Source organism: Rattus rattus, chromosome 9 (assembly GCF_011064425.1).
Source record: "Rattus rattus isolate New Zealand chromosome 9, Rrattus_CSIRO_v1, whole genome shotgun sequence".
In the NCBI taxonomy this organism is placed as follows: Eukaryota; Metazoa; Chordata; class Mammalia; order Rodentia; family Muridae; genus Rattus; species Rattus rattus.
Genome location: NC_046162.1, coordinates 63,697,843 through 63,718,075, shown reverse-complemented (window position 1 = coordinate 63,718,075; position 20,233 = coordinate 63,697,843). Strand labels below are relative to the sequence as shown.

The 20,233-nt window shown below is 53.2% G+C and overlaps 1 protein-coding gene and 1 long non-coding RNA gene across 2 annotated transcripts in view; one reads left to right on the top strand and one right to left on the bottom strand.

Annotated features, from left to right (window-relative positions):
* The window catches only part of Bahcc1 (BAH domain and coiled-coil containing 1), a 58,212-nt gene extending 52,685 nt beyond the window's left edge, over positions 1–5,527 (top strand). The window contains 5 exon segments of the mRNA XM_032912304.1: positions 53–229; positions 384–1,339; positions 1,342–1,563; positions 2,527–2,763; positions 2,915–5,527. Of these exon segments, the coding sequence (XP_032768195.1) occupies positions 53–229; positions 384–1,339; positions 1,342–1,563; positions 2,527–2,763; positions 2,915–3,121 (1,799 nt within the window). The 3' untranslated portion in view covers positions 3,122–5,527.
* LOC116908864 lies at positions 18–19,843 on the bottom strand. The gene is made up of 3 exons (XR_004389034.1): positions 19,486–19,843; positions 1,108–1,182; positions 18–89 (listed from the first exon to the last, which is right to left on the bottom strand). It is a non-coding gene; the product is annotated as an uncharacterized LOC116908864 (long non-coding RNA).
* Positions 19,844–20,233: the final 390 nt, after the last annotated feature.

The window sequence follows — 20,233 nt, the reverse complement described above, 5'->3', positions numbered from 1 at the left end:
GGTAGCCGCTTACCAAAGGCCCGTAGTGAGCCCCCTTCTGTCCACTCCACAGGTACAGAGCCCTCGCCAGCCCTGTTGGTGTCCAGCAGCTGCCGGAGGACCAAAAAAGCCGCCAGTGAGAGCCACCCACCCAGCGAAGCCCCTACTCCCAGCCTGTCCCCTAAAGTGCAGGATGGCCCTGAAACTTCTAAGACCCCTGGGAAGAAATCTGGCTGCAAAGACAAAGCCGGTATTTGCAGAGCTGTTGAGCGTTGGGAAGGGAGGGCCCCTGGGGGTGTGGTCACCGGGAGGCGCATGGGGCCTGCTGGGGTCAGGGAGGGGTAAGTGGAGACAGCTGGGTGGGCCCAGCAGGTACAGCTGACCCTACCTGGCTTCCCCCCCAGGCAAAGTCGACCTCCTAACCTCAGGTGCCAAGTCCCCCACGGGGGCCTCAGACCACTTCCTAGGCCGCAGAGGCAGCCCCCTGCTGAGCTGGTCAGCAGTGGCTCAGACCAAGCGGAAAGCCGTGGCTGCGGCAGCAGCAGGTGGCAAAGGGCCAGGGGTACTGCAGAACCTCTTCCAGCTCAACGGAAGCACCAAGAAGCTGCGGGCCCGGGACACCCTGTTTCCCATGCATAGCATGGCTGCCCCTGTGTTTGGGAACAGCTTCCGAGCTGACTCCTTCAGCAGCCTGGCCAGTTCCTACACACCCTTCCTTGGAGGGGCTGGGGCAGGCCTTCCCGGAGGAGCCCACAAGCTGCTTCGGGCCAAGAAGGCTGAGCGGGCTGAAGTAGAAAAGGCCGGGAGGCGGCGGGCAGGCAGCGAGTTTCTGGTTAAGCTGGACCATGAGGGTGTGACCTCTCCCAAGAACAAAAACTGCAAGGCCCTGCTCATGAGCGACAAGGACTTTGGACCCAAGCTGGGGCGACCTCTGGCCAGCCCCAGTTACGCACACCCAGCCCTCATTGGCAAGGACAAGAAGGGGCGGGCACCTGTGCATCCGCTACCCATGGGACTGGCTCTGCGCAAGTACCCACTGCCCTGTGATAGTGACTGTCCCAGCTCCTACTCCGATGAGGATGAGGATGGGCCGGGGCTAGCCACCGGTGTTCCCTCCCGATTCCTCACCCGCCTATCCATGTCGTCGTCGTCCTCCGGCTCGTCCACGTCCTCTTCCTCAGGCTCCGTGTCCACTTCCAGCCTCTGTTCCTCAGACAATGAGGACTCATCTTACAGCTCAGATGACGAAGACCCCACCTTGCTGCTGCAGACCTGTCTCACCCGTCCTGTACCCGCTCTCCTGGCCCCACCCGAAGCCCTGCGCTCTAAGGGTAGCAGCCCCCACGCCCACGCCCACGCCCAGCCCAGCGCTGCTTCCTGTCCAGGGCTGGAGTGACTGGTGCAGGTGCAGGTGCTGGCCCGGGTGTTAGCAAATCCAAGTTCAAGCGTAAGGAGGCCCTGAGCTTCTCCAAAGCCAAAGAGCTTTCTCGGAGGCAACGGCTGCCCTCTGTAGAAAACCGGCCAAAGATCTCAGCCTTCCTGCCCGCCCGGCAGCTCTGGAAGTGGTCGGGAAACCCCACACAGGTAGGTGGCCTGTCTCCCAGCACCCACATAGGGACAGTGCCCTAACTCTAGCAACGGGTGGAGGGGGGGAGGGGACACAAAGTTTTTGTCGTTGTTTTAGGTTTGTTGTTCGTTTGGTTTCTGTTGGTTAAGTGCGCCCCATCCCCACTCCCCATAGAGTTTCTCTACGTAGCCCCGGCTGTCCTGGAATTTGCTCTGTAGACCAGGCTAGCCTCGAACTCAGATCCATCTTCCTCTGTCTGTCTTCTGAATGCTGTTTTTTTCTTCATTTGGTTGGTTGGTTGGTTTTTGATTTTTGATTTTTATTTTCTTACTCTCAAACCGTTTGGAAACCCCTACAAGCAACAACAGAAACCCACCAGTAACCTAGTAGCCAGTACTGTGAATGACAAGTGAAGAGCGTTGTCCTGCCTGTGTGGTCACACGGGGGACCCGCACACTGAGAGTGTGTGTGTATTGTGCTAGATTTTCATGCTGCTCAGCCCCTTGGCTAGGCTGCCAGAGGAGCCTTTACTGCTGCCCGACCTGCAGGGGACCCATGCTTATTGATGGGGCTTGCTGTTCGTTTGTGATGGCTTCTCGGTGTTTGGTTGTGACAGGGTCTCGTTGTGTAGACCAAGCTGGCCTCTAACTCACAGAGATCCACCTGCTCCTATCTTCCGAATGCTGGGATTAAAGGTGCAGTGTATCACCTTGCTCAGCTATCTGGGTTTTTGTTTTTGTATTTTTGGACTCTGCTGCAGTATTTCTGTTGTGGCCAGTGCACAGAGAGAATCTGAGCGGAGCCCATCTCAGGGAATCTGGCAGGGGTGACACTTATGCCCATTTTCTGCCCCCCCCCCAACACATGCGGAGACGCACTACCTGTCCCCTCTGCGTGCTCTCAGTCTCCCTGGCCACTACCTTTTCTTAAACTTCCTGGGTCCCTCCTCACCCTTCGGTATCTGCTGGTCTGCCCTGCAGAGACGAGGCATGAAGGGGAAAGCCAGGAAGCTGTTCTACAAGGCCATCGTCCGAGGCAAGGAGACGCTGCGCATTGGGGACTGCGCAGTCTTCCTTTCGGCCGGACGGCCCAACCTGCCCTATATCGGCCGCATCGAGAGCTTGTGGGAGTCGTGGGGCAGCAACATGGTGGTGAAGGTCAAATGGTTCTACCACCCTGAGGAGACCAAGCTGGGGAAACGGCAGAGTGACGGAAAGGTGAGGTGTGGGCGGGGGCTGTGGGAGAGTGGGCACTGTCTGAGCAGCCAGCATCACTTTGTCCTAGAAACCCTTCCCAAGCAGCAGACTCTTCCCGGGTGTGGGGTGTTCCGGCCGAGGCGGGTCCCAACACTGTTCCCTCACCTGGCAGAACGCACTATACCAGTCCTGTCACGAAGATGAGAATGATGTGCAGACCATCTCGCACAAGTGCCAAGTGGTGGGCCGGGAGCAGTATGAACAGATGATGCGGGGCCGCAAGTACCAGGACCAGCAGGACCTCTACTACTTGGCAGGCACCTATGATCCTACTACTGGGCGCCTGGTGACAGCCGACGGCGTGCCCGTCCTGTGCTGAGCTGCCTCTGCCTTGCCCACCCTCGTCCATGGCTGCAGCCCAGAGGTCAGCCAGCCAGGAGCTGGTCTGAGCAAATATGCAACCCCCCACACCCCCCAAGGCGGGATCAGGCTTCTCCTTGAAGTTCTCTGGAGAGAGCTCCTAGGATGGACCCCCGAGTCCCATCCTAGCTGCTCCAGGGGGAGAGCCAGGCCCGTCCCATGGGACGGGCTGCTCTGCCGCTGCACCGCAGTTCTCGAGAGATTAGAATCCAAGCCATATTTCCCTAGTACCTCCGACTGTCTCCCACCAGGGAAAGCAGAAATCAGGTGTGTTGTCTAATTTATTTCTCTATGTAAATATTGTATTTCTGTGGGGAAGTTTTATGGGGGAAAAAGTGGAAAAGGATTTTCCCCACCTTTGCGACAAGGGTGTGCGTCTGTGCGTGAGTGCGTGCGTGCGTCTGTGCGTGAGTGCGTGCGTGAGTGCGTAGGGGTTTTGTCCTGGGGTTTTCTTTGGAAATGCACTGTTCTCAGCCTAGTTGAATTCCAACAGGGGCATCTGTGACTGCAAAGGCTGCTGGAATGGGGGCGAGGCCAAAGGCCATGGGATGGTCACATGAGACCCAGTCATACCCTCCAGTCTTTTGGGGGCCAACTGTGTGAAGGAAATTACACTCCGGTTTATTTCCTTTCAATACGTCCCATCCATGAAAGTATTGGGGTGGGGGCAGTGATGGCGGTCCCCTTGGAAGGACAGGGGTTCCAACCACAAGATGAAAACCAGGATCAGCCTGCAGGCCGGCACCGGCCTGCCCCACTCTGCAGCCCAGGAGTGTGGCGGCGGCCACGTATCTCTTACCTCCGTTTAAAACAAAACAAGTGAACAAATATTTTGAAGTATCAATAAGAGAAATGGATGTTTTAGACTTTTTCGTTCCTGAATATTCCAAGTCGTTTCTGGTTTCCGTCTCCATGGCCAGTTTGATGCAGGGAGAGAAGCCTGGTCTCACTCAAGCAGGGTGTAGCCGGCCCCCACCCCCCTCCGTCCCCACCAGCTCTCAGCCCCTTCCTTATCCTCCCCCCAAGAGCTGCAGGGCTTCCACAATGGTGCAGCTAGTCCAGGTCCCTGCCTGGGCCAGAATTTGGGGCCCGCCTGGGGCTGGTCCACAGTTCTGCATGAGTAACTTCTCACCACTACGACGCACCCCCCCCCCTTTCCCCACCAGACACTTTCCCTGGGGCCCCACCACCTCTGGATAACGTCGAGTGTGGTTAGTGATGAGACTGAACCAGAGGTTCTGGAGTCAGAACAGTAGAAAGGCAGGTGCTGCTCACCCAAGGGGGAAAGACCCATCTGGTTCCCTTTTCTCAACCCAGACCCTGATCCTGGGGCCCCTCTGCCCACCCCACACCCAGACAGTTTCTGGACCTTTTTTATAGCCACTCAGCAGGGCAGACGGCATGGCAGGTTCATGCACGGAGTATACAACAAGGGTCCCTTCTGGCCTCTTGTACACACATCCTGGCCCCAAGCACCAGGAGAGCCCAGCGGTCCTCACTTCTCCCATGAGGGAAAGAGCAGGCTAGACCCATGGACCAAAAGCCTTTGTCCTCAAAAACGCCTTGTGGCACACATGGTCCCCAATGTCCCACTGGGCCAAGGCTTCCCAGGAAGTAAGGAGTGTTGATGGGTGCCCAGCCATAACTGGGAACCCTCAGCCTCTCTTCCTTTGCTCAGGCCCACCAGGAGTCTGTCCCGAACCCAGGGGATAGAGATCTTTCTCACTAGTTGCTCAGAGGGTCACTCTTGGTGGCCCACAGGATAACCAAGGGTGCCCGTTCCTGGCTGTCCCGCCACCCTGAGGGTTTCTGTTCTCCACATGAGTGCAATATTTCATTCCTGGCGGTCGTCGGAAGAGATGACCACCACGGTCCTGCTCACAGCTAGGGAACCAATCAGGAAGGTGGTGACTTAAGAATCCAGAGCCAGGGCTGGCACTAGAAAGGCTGCTCTGATCCCCAGTACCAGGAGCCCCGGAGCAAGTAGAAATGCTCTTTGTTCTGTGTGTCGCCTTCTCCGTGTCCCCTCTGCTGAGCTGTCCTCTGTGTCTGTCTTCATCTTTAGCCCACCCCCACCCTGTTCCTTCCTTTCTGTGTGTACACGCGTGACCCTTCCTCCCCAACTATGGCTAACGTGGTTAAAAAAAAAAAAAAAAAAAAAACGATTCTTGTAAATGTGTAAACTAAGAAGCTGTTTGGATTTTTTTTTCCAATGTAAACACTAAATACAAAACAAGACAAAAAAAAAAACACAAAGGTTTTATGAACAGCAAACTCTATGTAAAGGCATTTTACTATTAAATTTTTTATTGATAACTTGCTTAAGAATAAATATATGACTATTGTACAGGTGCTTGTGACTGTACCTGCCTCGTGTGTGTGTGTCACATGGTCATTCCTGTGTGGGCTGAGGGAAGACTGGCTAGAATGGGTTTGGGTGGCCTTAGGCTTAGAGATAACACCCAACCCCACCCCCAGTCATAGGACTTTTTTGATCCTAGGGCCGGACTTGTTAGTCGGGTATGAATGTTAGTCCCCTGTCCAGGCTGAACCAGTTCATACATCCACGGTAAAGTCCACAAAACAGGGAAAGGGGAAGAAGAGCCCCAAACACTACTGCTCCATACTGTGAACACTCCCTTGGCGAGGGCTGAATGGATTTGTTCAACAAAAAACTTTCGTGCCAGACAGCTATGCCAAGAATAATAAGAAACAGTTCTGATAGACACGGCACCGTACATCCGTGACCTCAGCGCTCAGGACGCAGAGGCAGATGAGCCCCCTTGAGTTGAAAGCTGGCTTGGTCCTTGTAGCAAGTTCCAAGCCGGCCAAGGATTACACGGTGAGGCCATATCTCTTTTGGGTAAGCAGAGGATTGACAGCAAGTCAAGCGACCAAGACTACTCAGAGGGAGGGACCTGGACCATATGTGGCCTGGTCAGGAGGCTGCAAACCCAAAGAAAGCCCAACACTGACCAGGCAAGACGACCGGGACTTGTAATTTACTAGTGATACTCTGAGATGAAACCCCAGCAGGGCATATGCAACAGGAAGGCTGGCTCTGGGAGCAGGGTGGGGTCCTTAGCTTTCTACCTCCATGTGTAAGGACCGTGTTGCATACCTGACTGGCTGGTATGTCTTTCCCCCCAGTGTTACCTTCCTGCCCTTCCCTGAACTGCTTTGGTAAGAGATGCCCCTCTCATGGGAGCAGGAAAAGCTCTGAGTGCTTATGTGGCCCAGCAGGTATCTGCGACATACACTGCCACCAAATTCTTCCTTCACCCCATTCTGAGTCCTACCAAAGGCTGATAGGTAAGGGACGTGAGGCCAGGTGTGCAGGATGCTGGCAAAGGAGTCAGCTATGGGGGGGACTGAACACTCAGTCCTGGCATTATCTGAGACCATGACCTTTGGGAGAGGCGTCCTGCCATTCCTAGCTGCCCAGGGGCCACTGTCTCCCAAGTGCACTGCACAGGGATTCTGGCCCAGGGTCCCTCTGTGCACCTGACACATCCAACTTCAGGAATTTGAGTTCTCAGCTGGGCACAGAGGGAGGCTGGGTCTCTGCACGGCTCCTAAACCCCTGAGACAGAAGCGTCGAGTGTCCTCTGCCACTCCTGCCTGTTTTGCTAGGGCTGTAACTTGGTAGAAGAGTGTGCACCTAGGCTAGGTTCCAGGTTTTATCCCAGTAACACACACACACACACACACACACACACACACACACACACACACACACACACACACATCACACACACACAGACAGATACACAGACAGACACACATACACAGATACACAGACACACACACACACGGCAGGGAGGGGGACGCAGAGGAGACACAAAAGCTAGCTGGGGGGGGGGGGTGGGGATTTAGCTCAGTGGTAGAGCGCTTGCCTAGCAAGCGCAAGGCCCTGGGTTCGGTCCCCCCTCCAAAAAAAAAAAAAAAAAAAAAAAAAAAAAAAAAGCTAGCTGGGGGGCCAGACAAAAGGAGGTTCTGATGAAAGGAAGTGGGCAGGGCCAGGGCCTGGAGGGGGTTGGTGACATCTGCCTTGAAGCCTGGCAAGGCTTCCAGCAGACCGTGAGCTTCTCTCCTCTATCCTACCAAGTCGCGGAGCTGAGCAGTAGACATGGCAGGGAACAGCTGAACAGCCTCCAAGGCACTACGGCTTCAGGATCCCAGACAGACAGGCAGGCAGGAGAGGCAGGAGAGGTCAGCTACACTACACTGGGGCCGGGTAGCCAAGATAACACCTCACAGCACCACGAGGTGGGTCCTGCCGTTTCCAGCCCAGAACACCACTACGACTTGCGCTGGGTTCTCAGGCTAATGGCGACAATTATGGTCGGTGAAGCAAGCAGCCCTGATTGTCCCTGAGTTGATCCAGGCAGTTTCCTGGAGAAAGGAATCCCCAGTAGGACAGAGCAAGTAGAGAGAAGAGGAAGATGGTGGCTAGAAGTGGGGAGGGGTAAGGCCCTTGGCTACTTGCTGGCAAGCAGATTGCCACTAAACACTGAGAGTCCACAGACAGATGGCTCCCTTGACGACCTTGGGTCAGAGTTAAAGGGGCCAGGCTGGTCCAGACCTCAGGAGAGATTTCCTCACAAAAGGCACTGGTATAGAAGAGTACTAGGCAGGACCAGGAGGGTGCTGCTCACGGGCCTAGGAACATGTCAAGGCAGGCTACGAATATGCCGTACTCGAGTCAGTCCCCAAGTTCAGGACCTCCCGATAGGAGCTCCAAGGGACACAGACAGGACACAGTTCACCCGGAGCAGACTCCCAGTCTGACTCTGTGTCTCCAGGCTCCCTCAGACATTGTGGTCCTGGCTTTCCAGCACCCGCTGCTACCCTCAGAACAGGGGCTGGTCCAAGGGCAGGGGGGACGTGGAGAGGACACGGGTTGTGGCGCCCCGAGGGTTAAACATGCAAGACTCCACTTTGATCAAGACAAACGAGCCATTATGTGAAACGCTGGAGCAAGATAAATGACGGCACTGGGTGAGCCGAGATCAATAAAAGTGATGTTTTATCAGGTAGAAATGACAACCCGGCTGATCGCAATTCGTTTTTAATACTACAAACGAATCGGAGACGAGGGGGCTTTAATTGCTGGGCCCCAGCCCTGGCAAGGTTGCCAGGGGCTGGTGGTGCATTGAAACTACTTAGGCCAGGCGTAGGGGAACCCTCACCGGTGACCAACTCTGAGAGGTGCTCAGAGACTCGGGGTCACAGCCCTGCATAAGCATCCTGTCTGAAGCATTCAGGTGCAGAGGCAGGTAAAGAGGGGCTGCCTCAGCTCACAGGTGGGCTAAGAAAGCGCCTGGAGTAGCCAGCCAGGCCAGGAGAATGAGCTCGTGGTTCCCTACCCTCACCTCTGCCATCCTGAGGCCAATCCTGTCCCTCTCAGCCCCACCCCACCCCACCCCCACCCACTACTCACACAGGCCCTGTGGAGCTCCCCCACTTTCCTACCCCGACAACCAGAGATCCAGCCTCCTGCTTTTTGAGCCACTCCTGTGCACCACACACTCTTGCATCTCCACAGGCCACAAGCAGTGAGGAGCCTCTCCCTTGGTGACACATCCAGCCCTCTCTCTGTCCCCCCAGGCACCAGACTGTAGCTGACAGGGAACCATGAGTCTTATACAACCCAGCCCTCCAGCCTACTCTGGGGACAGGTAGGCAGGGCAAAGGCTGGCAAGTGACATGGGGAGCCCAGGCCCTGCAGTGTCTGCTCTCTGATTTCACTCTTACGTCACAGGCTTCGCCCCCAACCTGTTGTGAGACTAGAGTGAGGGTTCTGGTAACCAGCCTGAGAACCAGCACCCAGGCAGGGCTAACCCAGTCCCTACCAGGGGTCCCATTGTAAGGACTCAGCTCCCAGGGTTTACTGTTTCAACACCTCCTGGTGGGATTCGAACATGGTGGATATAACAAGACCTCAGTTAGACAACTGGACACAGGGAACGTAGGTTTCCACCTGCTGTCAGGAGAGGGGGGGTCCCAGCTTCTCTCTCTGCAGCAGCTCCTTGGGGACCCGGTGGCAACAGGTTCCCTTGGAGTGTGGCCCTATATTGACTGGGTTCTTCCTGAGACACCTGCTTCTATGGGGCACACGGTTGGGGCCTGCATTCGCCCATTCCCTGTGCAGAGATCTGCACTAAATGTGAACTTGCTGTCTACCTGCCATGCCCATCGGATAGATCAGAGATGGAGCCCTTTCTCCACATTTGTGGGGGACCCCATAGAAAAACTTGGCAGGAGCATGGAGAGCCCCAGCGCTGGGCAGGCTGAGGCAAAGAGATACAGAGACATGCAGTGCAAGAGGGCTGTTTGCAGGGAGAGGCTCCCAGGAGTGAGGAGGACCCCAAGCGGGTCATTCAACCTGCAAGTCTCCTTTGCCCCACAAGCCTAATCTCAGAAAGAGGGTCTGTCAGACTTACCTGAACATCATACCTCTGAAGGAATGGAGGGGTGCTATGGCCCCAGGGACAGCTCTGAGGATCCCACATACACTCTCTTCACCAGGAACCCGGACCAACTCTGGTGGCAACAAAAGCCAGATTGGGACCCAGATAGAGCCTGGCCCTAGGAGAGCGGTGATGCAGGCGCTAAAAGCCATCCCTGCTATAGACAGGGCTGTGGAGGAGGGGCTCTGCCTGGTAGCTGCTCAGAAGGCTTTCTGCAGACTTCACTCACTCCCTCTGTGGAGTCTCTGGCCCCCCAGCCCCACCCCCACCCCCAGGAATCCTGAGAACCACCCCAAGTCCATGCAGACAGAGGAATGGACCCCATCCCTACCAGTTTGGGGCAATATTAGAGGAGAGTTCTCTGGGTGCTTGTTTAACTTCTGCAGTCTAGACACGTTTGACCTCCATACAACCCACTGGAGTCCTGAGGGCCCCGGGGGAAGGGCCTTCCTGAAGCCAGAGGAGCCGCAGACCCCAGTAGCACAGAAAGCAGCTGCTGAGTTCAAAGGATGGCTGCGGGGTAAGCAGCTCTGTGAGTTCCATGCACCTCCACTGTGTCTCTGGCCTCCTACCGGTGTACAGGGGTATTCCACATGTGCCATCCCAGCTGTAGAGTCTGCGGTCCCCCTCTGCAGTGTGTCCCTGGCTGCTCATTGGGGCACCCAAGGCAGGTGGCAGCCATCCTCAGAAGGTAAATGTGAGAGACCAACAAAACCGGCCTAGGCCACCAGGCCACCACCTTCTGCTCTGTCCTATCTCCCTCAGCAGCAGACCCACAACCCCGATGGTAGCCAGAAGTGGCTTATGCCTCTAGCCTGGTCCAAGATTTCAGGACTAGCCATACTTTGGGAAGAGGCCTGTGATGATATCCTAGATCATCAGAGAAGGGCTCTAAGCACGTGGATCTTCTGCCCATGGGCTGTGACCTAGACCTGCATAGCACAGCCTATTTCCTTCTGAGCTGTCTGTCTTTCTGTCCTTCCTAGGCTAATCTGGAACTCACCTGAGGTCTCACCTTGGAAAAGCAGCCCTCCCAACAGCTGCGGAACAGTCTAGAGGCCTCCTCACAGTTGAGTTTGCTGAGGAGGGAAAGTTAAAACAGCCAATTTTTATTTGCAAGGCTCCAAAGAAGTTTATGATCTTGCCCCTCTTCAGGAAATCTGTTTCCACTTAGGAGAAACAGGCTCGGGGCTGCGGCGAGCAGGCAAGTGAGGAGATGCGCACTGCTGGGTAATTACACTTTCCCCTCTAGGTCCTCAGCTGCCCTCTCTGGCCCGAAGTGAAGCAATCAGGTCTAGGGTACCCCGAGGCCCCTAACATGTCTCCCGTTTTGGGGTGCCTCCAAGCAAGAGGAGCAACGTGGAGGGCTGGAGATGAGTATGGAAAGACCCTCACAGGGGCCCAAGGGTACCAGGAGGCCTAGGTTAGGCCCATACACTCTTGGAGGCAGAATGCGCAGTTTGAGGCTTCTGCAACGACACTTCAAGCTTCTAGCTAGCCCACAGAATTTTAAAGACGTACCAAGAAGCCATCAAAAGACCACAACCTCGGTGCCCAGGCTACTACAGTGAGGAGCCTATTCCGCGTTTACGGACTCCTGCAAAGTCCTCATTTGGGTCTATAGACTGCCATGTGCTCCTCTAGTCACATGACTCGGGGTAGGCCAATCACAGCACTTATACTTCCCCCTAGCCATGGCGATTGGTAGTGAGGTGGGCACCTGACCCAGGATGAGCTAATCAGTCAGAGCTTTCTCCTGAGAGAACGACAGGCAGTAGTAGTCCTTCCTGGGCGTGGTCACGAGGGATACACTGTCCTCTTTGTGGTTTCCTCCAGAATGCTTGGTACCAGGATGCCGGCAAGAACCAGACTCTGATAAATTTCGGAACGTAGGATTTAATTTGAATTCAGAGAAGGAGCAAATATTTGTAAAATATAAACGTTGCATGAAATGTTTGGGACATAGTTACACTAAAAGTGACTCCTTTATCTGAAGTTTGAATTTAACCTAACATTTTGTATTTTACTGGCTAAGTCTAGCAAGTGTGAAATCCAGCTGTCCAGTTCAAACTGGGTATGCCCCAGCCCCCTTGGCCATAAACAGGTGCACCCAGCTGTCCTGCATGGCTTAGAAAGGAGTACACAAAAGAGATTGTTCTGGCCCTCCCTCACGCCAAGTTCATGGCCCCGAGAAGTGCCGGCTAGCCAAAACTATGGCAGCCCAGCTTCGCAAACAGCTCCTATGAGGGTGCCCGCCCAGCCTCAAGTAGATGAGCGAGACTTTACAGCACTTCCCTGCAGAAAACAGAAAAAAACAAAACAAAAAAAGATGAAAAACCACTCCAAGGGTTAACTTTTTTTTTAAGATTTTTTTTTTTCTTTTTTTTTTTTTTTTCTCGGAGCTGGGGACCAAACCCAGGGCCTTGCGCTTGCTAGGCAAGTGCTCTACCACTGAGCTAAATCCCCAACCCCTTAAGATTTATTTTTTATTTATTTATTCCATGCATGTAAGCACACTGTTGCTGTCTTCAGACACACCTGAAGGGGAAATCGGATCCCATTATGGATGGTTGTGAGCCACCATATGGTTGCTGGGAATTGAACTCAGGACCTCTGGAAGAGCAGTCAGTGCTCTTAACCGCTGAGCCATCCCTCCAGCCCAAGGGTTAACTTTTAAAAAGCATGGAGCTGGGGCTGGAGAGATGGCTCAGCAGTTAAGAGCACTGACTGCTTTTCCAGAGGGCCTGAGTTCAATTCCCAGCAACCACATGGTGGCTCACAACCATCTGTAATGGGATCTGATGCCCTCTTCCGGTGTGTGTGTGAGGACAGAGACCATGTACTCACATACATGAAATAAATAAATACCTCCTTTTAGAAAAGGAGAATGAAGAGGAGGAGGAGGAGGAGGAGGAGGAGGAGGAGGAGGAGGGAGGAGGAGGAGGAGGAACAGCAGCAGCAGCAGCAGCAGCTGGCCCCTCACCCCTACCTGGACTGGGGCAAGTTCTGGCCAGAACCAAGAGCAGAGGACGAGTTGGGGTTTTCTGGCCATACCAGTGACCAAGGTTTAGCCTCCATCTTGTGTCAGAGCTTCCATCTGTGATATGGAACCTACAATAAGACACCAGGTGACTCATGGACAAGGATCCCCAAGCACAGCCCTGGGGAAATGGGAGATGGGATGTGGGCTGACTGGGCTTGCCTGTGTGTGGACAGGGAACCTCAGAAACATCCTCTGTGGTGTGCTGATGAGATAACTAACGAAGAAGGACCTTTGCAACTCTGACTGGGCAGGGATGCAAGGGCTGACCCCGAGGATAAGGATTGATCTGCCCAACCAGGGAGCGGCCTTCCCATCTGCACCTCTGCCCAGGAACAACAGAGAGGAGGGCGCCTTTTCTGGAGCCATGCATATTTTCTTTCTTTCATGTCCTGAACCAGCTTCCAGTTAAACAAAGCAACCTGCACTTTATTCCCCAGCCCTCAGGAAGGCCTGGCTTCCTCCCTGTGAGATCTCAGTACCAGGAGGGAGCAGAGCCCTCCTTGCTTTGGACCAGGGGCTGGCAGTGTCAACTGTCATAACCATGGCAAAGATTAAGACTTGAGCCGGGCATGATGGTATGCACCTTCAACCCCAGCACTTCAGAGGATATCCATAAGTTATACCAGCCTGATTTATAAAGCAAATTCCAGGCCAAGGTAAGTCCCTGTCTATGAAAACTAAAGGAGGATGGAGAGGGGAAAGAAGAAAGAAGAAAACAAACAAAACAGAACAAAACAAACAAAAACCTAAAGCAAGAACTGCCAGTGTGCAAGCCCTTCAGGGCTCACATAAAAAGATGATAACACATGACCCAGGGCTGAGAATAGCTCAGGGGCAGAGTGCTGCCTATCATGTCCAAGGCCCTGGGTTCAATCCCCAGTACTACTAAAATGAAAACAGCCGTCAAAATGTCTACTTTAGCCGGGCAGTGGTGGCACACGCCTTTAGTCCCAGAATTTAGGAGGAAAAGAGGCAGGAGGATCTCTGTGACTTGAGGCCAGCCTGGTCTACAGAGTGAGTTCCCCAGGCCAATCAGCATTACATAGGAGAACCTGGTCTACACGGTGACTGTCTCGTTCCCAAGGAACCCAAAGAGGAGACTGTGAGGAAAAAGAAAAGCTTGTGCGCTTAGGTTAAGTCTGGGATGATATGGAGTTTAGCATGGCCCCTGTACAGGGTTGACACACAAATTCACGAGGCTTTCAAAATTTAGAGTAAGAGAGAGTGACAGTCTGTCAGTCAGATAGATAGACAGACAGGGGAAAGGAAGGAGAGAGAAAAGAGAACACCTCATGAGTCAAAGTTCTGGAGCTTCCTAACCTGCCTCTTCTTAGGCTGTCCCCAACTGGATTGGGCAGACTAATCAGCTCCCTGGGAGTTGGTTCCTCTGTGTGTGAACGGGTGATAAAGCGGGCATTGGCCTGCGGCTTCAATAAAGATTGGCTGAGTCCTGCATGTGGCTACAGAGAGTCTCCCACTCTCAGCATTAGCTTTCTTTTCCTTTAAAGCTACCGGGAGGGGTTTGGGGATTTAGCTCAGTGGTAGAGCGCTTGCTTAGCAAGCGCAAGGCCCTGGGTTCGGTCCTCAGCTCTGGAAAAAAAGAAAAAAAAAAAAAAAGCTACTAAGAAGATCTCTAACACCAAACCTTCCCATTTCCTTCAGAGTGAAAACTGCATCATCTCCCAGCTTCCCTTGCAGCTATGTGCAGCTGAACATGTAATAGGAAGAGTCCCTCAACACAGCGCTGTGCCTTTTTTCTCTTCCGACTGGTTGGAATGTAGACTAGATTGTTGGAGCATTAACTATCCTCTTTATTATGAGAAGGAAGCCACATTTGGAAACGGTTGAGGGACAAGACAGGAACTTGTGCTTCTGATGATGGAAACACACACACACACACACACACACACACACACATCACACACACACGTCACACATGCAAACACACACATATTCAGACATACAAATACACATACATACACACATGCACACATACATACACATGCATACACACATGCACACACACATACTCAGACATACACACATACACACATGCACACACATGAACACATGCACACACAAATACTCAGACATACACACATACACACATGCACACACATGTACACACATGAACACATACACACAGACACATAAACACACATGAACAAACACAGACACATGCACACACATAGACACATGAACACACACAGACACATGCACACACACATGCACACACACATGCACACACACACACCATCTCATGACTTTCAGTTACTAGATCCCCACCCCCAATTTCCTCATCCATGGCTTGCACTGTGCACTGAGCAAGCCCCCACCCGCATTTGGCTAGGACACCCTTTAAGAGTCCCTCTAGCACTCTCGTCCCTGAGGGCACAGTCTTCTATAGTTTGATGTCACTGCCAGGTCAGGCCTTCTAACAGCACGGAACACTCATCACCGTCTGCAATCATGTATTTATTGTGGGTTTATTTGACTGCTGCCTTCCCTGGTCTGTCATTAGCATGATGGCAAGGCTCCTGCCTCCGTGTTTACCACAGTGTCCTCAGCACCCAGAGTTCTGCCCACCCCACCCCAACCCCAGCCCTCTTCTTCTCTGGCCTGTTCTTGCTGATACCAAAGCCTTCCTGCAGCAGACTCAAGCCCAGACAGTCTGGTCTTCTGAACTCTGACTGTGTGGCTGAGGTTCCTTTGAGCTTTGGGAGATTAAGGAGTGGCATGCGTGCCCTTAGATTTCCCTCATGACTGACAGAAAGAGATGGAAATACAAAATGCTTGAAAGGCTATGGGGCCACTAGAACCTCCTCCTGAAGAGCTATTGCCCTGCTCTGAGTGACAGTGGATGTGCAGAGAAGTCAGTGAACACCCCATGGCCCCACAACATGGAGAACATGAGCTTGGCACTGCGGAGAAAGCCCCCCGGGAGCTACAGTAACAACCGACCGACAGCACAACCATCCCCAGCTTAGCCAGGCAAAGCCAGTCAGCAGGGAGGGAGAAAAGCAACTTCTGCCTTAGGGTTGGAGGGGGAAGGGCACCAAGAACCCCTGCAGGGCAGAAGTTCTGCCTCCTGCATTTTTGGAGTAGTGCATTTATCCCAAACGTTTAAGGTAAAAAGAGGCAGAGCTACAGCGTAGTTCAGTAGTAGAGCCATTTCCAAGAAGATACAAGGCCATTGAATTCCCAGCACTACAAAATATATGCATGCATGCATACAGACAGACATAAAGACATATGTACACACGCATACATACATGCATACATATACACACATATACACCCACATATATATGCATGCATGATATACATTCAAACATACATATATACACATATGCATGCATGCATACATATATATACACATATACACACATACACACATACATATATACACATACATGCATATATGTGCAGGCATGCAGATACACACATAAACATGCATATATATACACACACATACATGCATGTAAACATATACACACATATACACATATAAATGCATACATATATACACATGCACGCATATGTGCATGCATGCAGATACACACACATACAAGCATACATATATACATATACACATACATAAACGCATATACGTATACACATATACATACATATATGCATGCATACAGATACACACATACATATATACACACATGCATGCATACACACACATATATACACATATATACATGCATACATACACACATGCATGCATGCATGCATGCATGCATACCATGGATCTGTCTGATGTCACATTGCCACATGTGTATCTGAAGGAATTGCCACTACAACCATCAGGCCAGCCTCTGTGTTTTCTGTTTCCGTCCCTGTTCAGAGCATTTGGCTTCCTCTGGAGACTCGGGGACTCTATACCACCATGCCCAGGTTGAGCTATTGATTTCTGGCCATCTTCTGTAGGGTCTCATCAGGAGATGATGTCTGCTCCAACTCCCCAGGGCACCCATACCCCAGCACCATAGCCAGGACTTCTCTGAGGACACTGCCTGACTCCCTCCAAAGTGCCATTCTCCGGCTGCCCTAGGGCTCAAAGCAGCTGGATCTGGACTTAACACTACTGTTCCCAGGCCCATAAACACCAGTTTTAACAGCAGAATTGGGCTTGGCACGCACAGCCCCACTTTATCTGCTGCCTCTGCTCCCCAGAAGGCTGCCTGGAGCAGGCAAGAGGCTGAAGACGCTGGGGCCAGACCTGTGAACTACAGGACAGCAACTTCAGACAGGTGAGGCATGTGTGACAGAAGAACAGGAGAGCTGTCCTTACTTGAAGTCACCCACGGTCCCCACACAGGCAACTCAGCTCACAAGCCCGCAGCCCACTTCTCCTTGACCACAACCAGAGCCTGTGTGTGTGTGTGTGTGTGTGTGCATGCGCTGAGCCTTTAATTGCCAATTGCAAGACACTAGACTTGGGTTGGAGAGATGGCTCAGCAGTTAAGAGCACTGACTACTCTTCCAGAGGGCCTGAGTTCAATTCCCAGCAACCACATGGTGACTCACAACCATCTGTAATGGGATCTGATGCCCTCCTCTGGTGTGTCTGAAGACAGCTACTCAAATACATAAGTAAATAAATCTTTTTTTAAAAAAAAAAAAAAAGACACTGGACTGCACACAGCACATCCTCCTTGCAGTTACCCAAGTCATCCTGTTGTTATCACCTTATGATGAGACGGGGGTGTTGCCAGTGTCCCTGCTGCCCACAACCACACCTGCCAAGTGCCACATTCTCAGAACACCTGGTATCGCCTCCTTGCCCCTTGCCCTTTCTCTGCCTTGTCCACCACCCAACTCCTACCTGCCTTTAAAAGCTGCCTCAAGCTTTCCTTGATCTCCATTTTTGTGAGGAGCCTTTTTTTTTTTTTTTTTTTTTTTTTTTTTTTTTTTTTTTTTCGGAGCTGGGGACCAACCCAGGGCCTTTGCTTCCCTAGGTAAGCGCTCTACCACTGAGCTAAATCCCCAGCCCCAGTGAGGAGCCTTTCTAAACTTCTTGTGGTTCCCGCGCTTCACCTGGACTTGAGTGTGGCCACACAGTGAACCATAAACTTTTCCAAGCCTGAACCGTGCCTTCCCGCTACCTCCACCCCCGTCCCCCTCAGGCACCTCCAGGGCTGAGCCCATCCTTACAGAAGTCTCACAGAAGACTTGTTGAATGACTAAATGCTTCCTGCCTCAGTCATCCGGGCAAACTCCAGTGTGTGCCGAATGACGAAGCAGGCCCTTGAAAGGACACCAGTAAACTGGATCCAAGTCCCAGAGACGGCGCTTAGGTCCCTGCTATGCCCTGAGACCTGCGGCTTGTGGAGCCGCGCAAGCACCTAAAGAAAAAGCACATCCAGCAGGGCAGCTGAGGGACCCAAACAGCGTCTTCCACTTTGCGACTTGCAGGATGTCTTCTGTGGGGACAGAGGTTCGACCCAGCGCCACCCATCCATCCCAAGGCTGCACATGCGGACAGCTACCGGGCCTCACCTATGTGGCATCCGCCTACTGCTCGCAAACAAAACCCAGTGTTTCATAAGACACCTCTATTCACACTTGAGTGCAAGTGCAGGACACACTCCTCTTGCTGGGCCAATGCACCCTGACACACAGCCATAGCTATGACCACCATTACCCCACCTTCCTACCCAGAGCAGTAACTGACTGTAGGCAGTGTTGGCCTCACTCGATTCCTTTGCTCCAACTTGGGCCTCTATTCAGCCAGCGGGAAGCACTGGCAAGTCTGAGGAAAGTATACACCACCCAGCACCTCCCTGCCAGGTCACCGAGTCTCCTTTCCAAGGTCACAGCTCCTGAACCGGGTCTCTTTCTCCACTGTAACTGCTCTCCAGGTCTGGGGTGGCGGCGGCAGCTCCCCTTCGCTGCTGGCTTGGGTACTAGACATCTCTCCTCTAAGTCATGTATTTTCCATTTATTCAACTCTCCTCAAATGTCCCGTCTGAGGGTGCCATAAAAATGTAAGACCGTGTCAATTGCCCGTATCAAAAAAACATTCTAGTATGTTCCACTTGGAGTAGTTTGGAGGGGAAACTAATGGAAACGGCCAGGGGGGGACTAGCCCCCAAGCTTGCACAGAGGCCACCTCTCTTTGTGTCCCCAGGGCATGAGAGGAAGTGTCAAAACCGGACTCCATCCAAGAATGAATTGATGCCTCCGCCACTAAACAGCAGGACCATGTCTTCCTTTCCTCCACCCCACCAGCTCCAGCCTCGGAGCCAAACCCAGGTGGCGCTCTTCTGCCTCCCCCATCACCTCCCATGGGAGCGGGGGACAGCCCCATGTTTGCCCTACCACCTCCCATCCCGGAGACTCTGCACTCCCAAGGCGCTGCAGGAGCCTGACGACGCCCCCATGGGGACCAGAGGCTACGAGGTCCACTGGCGACCGCAGGGGATCCCCCAGGGCTGCACGGGTCGCCGTCAGGTCCCCGAGGCGCGCGAATCGCGGCCCAGCTCCGTGCCCCGCCCTTCTCTAGCAAGGAACATCACCCCACGTGGGGCCGCTGGGGCTCTCAGTCTTGGCTTGTGATTGGTCGATGTGTAACCAATTAGAGGGCCTCTGCTGTTCAGGCTACGCCGATTGGCCAAGAGAAGGCGGGTGGGACGGGAGTGGGGCGCCCTTTTGTTCTTTGCGCCCGCGCCGCGCGCCCGCTCCGGTCCCGCCACCTGCGCGCCCACTCCGGCCCTGCGCGCCTCCCGGAACCCCCCGCTTGTTCGCACACGCGAACTAAGAGCAGCCGCCTGCAACGCAGCCCTCTTAGGGTCTGACCTTGGACGAGCTCTTTTATTCTCTGTTCCCGGGTTTCTTAGCCTCGTTTTCTCCTTGTCTCCTAGGAATTGTGGCGAAGAACAGAACCAACCTGGCAGCAAGCTCCGAATGTTTCTAAAAACCTAACATTCAGTGATAGAAGGGCTCTGGATCCTTCTTAAGAGTGAGGCCACGTGGGAAACTGCTTAGAGAGAATCTTTCCCATCCTGAGCCTGTTTGCAGAATGAGCTCTTTTCCTATCCAAGTCTCACACAGGCACGGTGGGGGACAGAACTTCCGCCGCCCTGACTACCCATCAATGCTAACCTTCCCTAAATCTTTCTTCAGTCAGTCAGTCAGTGGTAGTGGACTCCATCGGGAGTGGAAAGTGGTGCCTCAGAAGCCCAGAGCCAGCAAAAGGAGAGAGCTCTCCAGGCGGAACTGTGTGTGTGTGTGTGTGTGTGTGTGTGTGTGTGTGTGTGTGTGTGTGTGTGTGTGTGTGTGTCAGGGGTCAGGTCTGGTTCTTCTGACCTCTGGTCCCAACATCTTCCGTCTAGAAACTGCTTCAGCATTTTCCACAGCAAAGCTGTGGCCGCAAAGAGGCCACAGTGCTGTGGGCTGTGGACACAGACACCCAGTCTCCACACAGCCTGTGCGGGGTGGGGGGGCGGGGGGGGACGCAGGGATCAGGGAACCCTCAGTATCCCCATAACATGAGTGAACTTGGAAAAGCCCCTGCTCAAGCCCAGGTTGGTGGAAGAGAGAGAGT